This window comes from Castanea sativa, chromosome 3 (genome assembly GCF_040712315.1).
Source record: "Castanea sativa cultivar Marrone di Chiusa Pesio chromosome 3, ASM4071231v1".
NCBI classification, from domain to species: Eukaryota; Viridiplantae; Streptophyta; class Magnoliopsida; order Fagales; family Fagaceae; genus Castanea; species Castanea sativa.
The window spans coordinates 7,644,323-7,651,223 of NC_134015.1; the positions used below are offsets into that span (position 1 = coordinate 7,644,323).

Here is a 6,901-nt window from a genome sequence, read left to right on the forward strand (position 1 = left end):
TAACGCTTGATGTAGTTATTATAATAAAACTGCATCTCCATGGACCCTACTTCTAGGTGAACCAGTATAATAGTGTTTAATTTCATGTCTGCATTGTTCTCTTCTGTCTTCTATTTTTGTTGTTGGCATCTCATAAATCTTGGGTTAGGTTTGCTTTTTCCTAACATCTTTAATGTATTTTTTTTTTAAGTGATTAGCTTGCTATGGCATTTTATTTGCAATTGATAGATATGAAACACACTAGGAAAGGCAGTCTAGAGTTTCCTCGTGTAGCATGACTCAAGATTAATTTGCTAAATTCGATCTTCTTAGAACAAATGCTATTCACAAGTACAAATGACCATAAAATTTTACCCTAATTTTTAGAACTCTATCAGCCCAAGTTGTACACTCAATTGTTCTTGTTATGTTTAGCTATTAGACCAATCAATTGGCAACATGAACAAAAAAGAAGAAAGAGGTAAAACGACAAACCCGTTGTTGGTCAAAGCAATTTTACTAGCATGCCATTGAGCCATTGTTGCATCTTGCCATTTTTGGCTGAGCAAGTCATTAAAAATTTAAAATATGCTATGTTGCCTAAAAAAGAATAAGTTACCAAATATTTTATTAATCATGTGAAATGGGAAGGTTTCTTCAACTATTTGCCAATGTTTGGTATTATTCAATTGTAAACTTAGGAGTACTGCTATGATAAAGTAGAAAAAAAGCAATAACCTTGACGTTGGAAGACTCAAACAAATTATTCTTCAAATTCAAATCCTAAGTCAGACAGAGCTTGTGTCTAAACCAAAAGGAAACCTCTAGCTCCCATTTTTTACTAAATATTTTTTCTTTTGCGCGGCCTTGACATGGCCAGTGCAAGTTTCTATGTTGGAGTTGTAGGTAACAACAAAATTTCATTCTCCATATATATTTTTTGGTGGGCATTTAGGGTTCTCAATTCCTGCATAGAGGCTAACTATTATCTCTTCATTTTGTTTCAGGCAACATCATCTCAGTCTTACTATTTCTTTCTCCCTTGTAAGTAAGCTCATCTGATTACATATCTTTCTTTAGATTTTGTGTTTTTCATGAAAACAAGAACAAGTAATTAGATTGTCCTTTTCGCAGAGGAACATTTCAGCGAATTGTTAAGCATCGATCAACAGAAGAATTTGAGAGTTTTCCTTACATTTGCACATTACTGGCTTCAGCATTATGGACTTATTATGGAGTCACAAAGCCTGGAAGCCTGCTTGTGGCGACTATTAATGGTTTTGGTGTTGTTGTAGAGATTGTTTATGTTACCTTATACCTTGTATTTTCACCTCCAAGAGCAAGGGTAAGTTTCTCAACATTAATGTCTATTATCATCATATATAATATAATCATGCACCAAAAGCTTATTGTTATGATACTTATTATCGTCAATAATTTTCTTTAGGCAAAGACTGGTACATTGGTTGCACTTTTGGATGTGGGATTTCTCGCAGGAGTGATTTTGCTTACTCATTTTTTGTTGCACGGAGATACAAAGATCGATGTCATAGGATTCTTGTGTGCAGGCCTAAATATAGTCATGTATGCTTCACCTCTTGCAGCCATGGTAAGAAACTCAATAGGTCAATTGTTAATTATCATAGATTTCTCTTGCTCCAGGATAAATAATAGCCTTCTTCATAGTTAGTACTACTTTGTTAATTTGTGGTGTTGGTTTTTCATTTAATTCTCATTTGGCCACCCCAAAATTGATGGAAGAGTTAGTCCAACTTCATTGATTGGCTGTAATGATGCTTTATTAACAAATTATCGGTGTATTTTTATATAATTAAATGTGTAGAAAACGGTGGTGACAACCAAAAGCGTGGAGTACATGCCTTTCCTTCTCTCCTTCTTCAGTTTCTTGAATGGAGGGATTTGGACTTTTTATGCTGTCCTTGTGAAAGATTTCTTCCTTGGAGTAAGTTATCATTATCTTCAGTTTTTCACCACCATCATCGGCATCATTGTAGTTAATATATGATTTGAAAATGGTTTATATGTTGCTACAAGTTAAGGATCTCTTTCAAATCAAGCATATATATGCATTTGTGTCTCACATATATTGTGCTGTACACGTTACTCTTAGATAGAACCAGTAGCCTTGTTCCATGGGGTCTGAAACCAAAACTTCGATTTACTAACCATTAACGAAGACCAGTTCGTACGTTATCTTCACTCCTCTAATAGATAGTTCACATGGAACCAGTAGCCTTGTTCCATGGGGTCTGAAACCAAAACTTCGATTTACTAACCATTAACCAAGACCAGTTCGTACGTTATCTTCACTCCTCTAATAGATAGTTCACATGGCATAAAGGGTTCTACCCAAAAAACTATGGGTTGTGTTAACGGCAAGGAAGTCAATACCGTACCGGAGGCCGTACCGATTTGGCCACGGGTACGATATATTTCGGATACCAGTCAATACTGGTGTACCGTTTCAGGTTTACTGCTATTATATATATACACACACACCAAAATCTCTAGAACCATGTTTATAAGCATATAATATTGCACTTATATTATAGTAAATATAAAAGTTTATCATAAAACATTACCTCAATTCAGAACAAATTATTCATAATTTTAAACTTTAGTATCACTTAAAAGGAAAAAAAAACACAATATAAAAAATAGAAAGCTTAGTTGTTCATTGCATACTAAGAAAACAAATAATACTAATAAGTTAATGTAAATAAGTTACCATTATGCCCTTACAAAAATTCAAAAATTAGAAAACTAAAAAAAAAAAAAAAAATTATGTATCGGCCGGTATTGCCCGAAATTAGCCGGTATGGCCAGTACGCGGCCGGTACGGCCGGTATTTTTTTCAGTACAAAATAGAAGTGTACCGGTACCGGTGCACTGGCCGGTACGGTATGTACTGGCCGTTACCGGTACGGTATCGACCACCCTGGTTAACTGACCATATGTTAACACCATTTTATGTTAGAATTTTTGTCAACCACCCAGCTTTATATAGGTCAGATTTATATAATTTCTCTAATTCATATAATTTTTTATTAAGTGAGACCCACATTATTTTAACCTTAACAAGTACCATGTAGTGCTTGTTAACATTTGCCAAAATCTATTAGGTACTCAAATTAAGTATAATTGACGTATTACTCCAAACTAATAAAAGTTTTTTTTTTTAATGGCCAATAATAGTAATTTATGGGATACAGAAATAATAGAATTAGCCTTTTCCATGGATTATACTTTAATGAGATATGAGTAGTAGAATTCTCCTAATAAATATTATAAGTTTGAAGTTTGAACATAAGATATACTTGCCAACTCTTTGACAAGTGATTGCCACCCTAGAATAAAATTGCCATATCCTTCATCATATATATCCTCTTTAATAAGTTGACCAGATATGGAATCAGTCTTATCCTTGTTTCCTTTATCTTTTAATTTTCTCAATAAGGTTCTGAACCAAGAGCTGCTGGATATGGATACTTGCATGCCAATATGTGTGTAATTATTCTAAATCAACAATGTATTTGAATTGTCAAGAGTCTTGTAACTCAACTGACACTTCCTGGTATTATCATGTGTATATATATATATGTGTGTGTGTGTTTAGGCCTATATATATAATTGTAAAATTATAATCCAAATAAATGTGTATAAGTAAAATGACGGGCGATTTCTAATTAAGCAGGTACCAAATGGGGCTGGACTTCTTCTTGGAGCAGCTCAGCTGGTGTTATATTTTATATACAGGAACCCCAACTCATCCAATAAAGTCTCCAACGATTTAGAGGATCAATTACAAAACGAGTGCCTCTTGCCATCTACCTGCAGTCAAGTGCCATAAAAGATTTCAAGATAGAGGTCCATTGTCATAGATAGTAAATGGTGGCTAAGAAGAAGAAATATAGGTGGTAGCCACTACGAAGAAGACGAGCTTGAAATTCATTTATTTGTTTATAATATGTTTATTAAAAAAAATTATAGGTATCAACGATTCACACATGAAGTTGAGAGGACATGTGTTTATAATATAGCAGCCAAATATAGTATTATAACTAAACTAAACTCTCTCTAAACATTTTGAACTCGACTTTAGACGTGTTAATTTATATAAATTTGTTTAACAAATAAGTCAAGCTCAAACCTAAATTTAGATTCGATTTGACTATCAAACAAGCTAAGTTCAAACATAATAATATGTACATAAACAAACTCGTGAACATGAAGATCGATTTAAATATATATATAAATATATATATATATATATGATATTATATTTTTATATGTATACTTCTCTACAAATATACTTATATAAACTTGATATTAAATTGTATAAGTTTGTAAATAAGTTCATGTGATATCAAATTATCATACGTATTTTATTAATAATATAAACAATCTATTCATAGTAAAAATTCATGGATTTGTGGAGGAGTTAAAATTTTTAGTTTTGATTTACTATATATGAGAAAACATTAAGTTAATTTTAGTTATGATTTACTATATATGAGAACACATTAAGGACTTTGTTTGGCATGCCTTCACCATCATCATCGTTTAAAAAAAAAGTTAAAAAAATTAGAATTATTTATATTATCCTTTCTAACATACTGTCACAATAAAGGAAAAAAATTTTAATTAGTCAATAAATTAATCAAAATTCTAGTTATCATTTATGGTACAAACTACAAACACCCAAATTTGGCCAAATTACCAAAATAAACAAATGAAGAATTTGGGGAAAAAGAAAAAGAAAGCTATGCAGAGAGAGAGAGAGAGAATACCTCCATGTGTTGGACATGTGTAGAAAAAGAATTGCTCAATGGCTAGTCTACTAAACAGCACAAACCCATGGTGAGAGTGAGAATGACGGAGGAAGAAATTTACTCTGCACAAACTAATGAAGTGAGTGGTGCTATTATAAAACCAATTAACCATTCACTTGAACCTAATTTGACTTTTAACTTCTATTATACTTTTGCAATTTAAGTTACTAATAAAAATTTAGGGTCAATTGTAAGGTTCCCCTTAACTAATGATAATTAGCATTTTATATCTTGTTATTATAATTTCCATCAAATTTAAAAAAGAAAAGTCAAAATTTATCCCCAAAAAAGGATCTAATTTGAATTTCTCTATTAAAGTTTATGGAAATCCTTACTTGGCAAAAAGTTCATTGCCCATAATTATGGGAGACATTATTTAGCTTTACAGTTGATAAAAGGCATTACAATTGCACTTGTACAACTTTTTTTTTTTCCTTTTTTTTTTAGATAGTTACACAATAAGTTGCTAAGCTATAAGGCTTCTGGCAAATTATATAATTTTTTTTTTTTTACTCTGATAAGTAAAGGAGAGAAAATTTGAACCATGGATAAATTCGTTAAAAACATCAAGAGATGTCAACCACTTGAGCTACAAAGCTCTTAATTATTAAAGCACTCTCATCAGTACTTGTATAATAGAATAAGGACCATATTTTAGGCAACTAAACCTGAAATTCACCCATATCAGATTATGCAAAATTGTGTAAAAATACATGGTTGCCACATTTTGTATTACATTATTTGAAAAAAAAAAAAAAATCTCTCACCTCTTGCACTCATCTATCTCTCTCTCTCTCTCTCTCTCTCTCTCTCTCTCTCTCAAGATTTAAAAAAAATTGATTATTTAAATAAAATAAAATGTAAAATAGATAATCTAAATATAAATATTTTTTAAAATGATTTTATAAAATAGAAGAAGTAGATTTTATGCAAAAATAGACAAAAAATTCTGCACAAGCTTATTCAATGGCTTATCATATTGTAATTTACCCAAAAGTTTATAACATCATGTTAATATTATCATGGGTTGATCCACCCAATCCAATGGTCGAAGTTTTGACTAAAAGGCCCAATCAATTTTCTCAGGCCACTACAGTTTGGGTTTTAAACATTGGTCTAATCTTATCCAAACATATCCAAGAAAGTCCAACCCACTTTCGACCCTCCCAAAAAAGTAGGGAACTATAGTTTTATACAATCTACAATTCAACTACCATTCAATTCTTAACTACGAAGACATAGACAGAGACAGAAAGACAGACGGAACAAGGCAGCAACAAAGAAACACACAGAGAAAGAGCAAGAGAGAGAGACAGAGATGGGTTTTTCCTTCTTCATCCAAAGATTCATACTTTCACTAACAATTATTCTATGTCTCTTTCTGCTTTTCACTGCTTCACCATCTTTAGCGTCATCAGAAACCAACTTAACAACCACAAAGCCTTCAGTCTATGATGTTATCCAAAGTTTCAACTTTCCCATTGGTATTCTTCCAAAGGGTGTGCAAGGCTATGATCTTGAAACCTCCACAGGAAAATTCTCTGCCTTTTTTACAGGTAGTTGTAGTTTTTCTCTTGAAGGGTCATATGAGTTGAAGTACCAGCCCACCATCAAAGGGATCATAACAAAAGGGAAGCTTACAAGCTTGCAGGGTGTTAGTGTGAAGCTTTTTTTCTTCTGGGTTGACATTATTGAGGTCCAAAGGCTTGGGGATAATCTTGGATTCTCAGTTGGGATTGCAGGTGCTGATTTCCCTATTGATAACTTTGAGGAGTCTCCACAATGTGGGTGTGGATTAAAATGCAATGATGGGGTGCAGGCCAAGGAGGTTAGAACAAACCCATTTGTCTCTTCTTATTGAAAAGATTTGAGGAAGAGAATGTTGTATTGGGAACTTTCAAATTATGGATATTTGTTTAATTTGAATTTGATTGAAATGGGTTCTGCTTATTTTGGTAAATTGTTGTTGTTTTCCTTTGATTTGAAAGGTGTTTTGTTTATCTTTCATGGGTTCATCAGTTTATTTTTGGTTTTCCTTTCTGCCCTGTGTTTCCACATTGAAATTATTA

General features: G+C 32.4%; 2 protein-coding genes across 2 annotated transcripts; both read left to right on the forward strand.

The window, feature by feature from the left end:
- Positions 1–737: 737 nt before the first annotated feature.
- LOC142629695 (bidirectional sugar transporter SWEET17-like) lies at positions 738–4,100 on the forward strand. The gene is made up of 6 exons (XM_075803736.1): positions 738–885; positions 987–1,023; positions 1,114–1,324; positions 1,427–1,588; positions 1,823–1,942; positions 3,695–4,100. The coding sequence occupies exons 1-6, from the start codon at positions 852–854 to the stop codon at positions 3,848–3,850; spliced, it is 720 nt and encodes a 239-aa protein (XP_075659851.1). The 5' UTR covers positions 738–851; the 3' UTR covers positions 3,851–4,100.
- Positions 4,101–6,150: 2,050 nt separating this feature from the next.
- On the forward strand, positions 6,151–6,693 carry LOC142628432 (uncharacterized protein At5g01610-like). The gene has a single exon (XM_075802535.1). The coding sequence runs from the start codon at positions 6,151–6,153 to the stop codon at positions 6,691–6,693; it is 543 nt and encodes a 180-aa protein (XP_075658650.1).
- The last annotated feature ends 208 nt before the right edge of the window (positions 6,694–6,901 follow it).

Excerpts from the sequence above, each read along its gene's own strand:
- LOC142629695 (XM_075803736.1), top strand. The coding sequence starts at position 852 with ATGGCCAGTGCAAGTTTCTATGTTGGAGTTGTAG. Across the intron at positions 1,589-1,822 it reads CTTCACCTCTTGCAGCCATG|AAAACGGTGGTGACAACCAA; the intron begins GTAAGAAACTCA and ends TTAAATGTGTAG. Across the intron at positions 1,943-3,694 it reads TGAAAGATTTCTTCCTTGGA|GTACCAAATGGGGCTGGACT; the intron begins GTAAGTTATCAT and ends CTAATTAAGCAG.
- LOC142628432 (XM_075802535.1), top strand. The coding sequence starts at position 6,151 with ATGGGTTTTTCCTTCTTCATCCAAAGATTCATACTTTCACTAACAATT.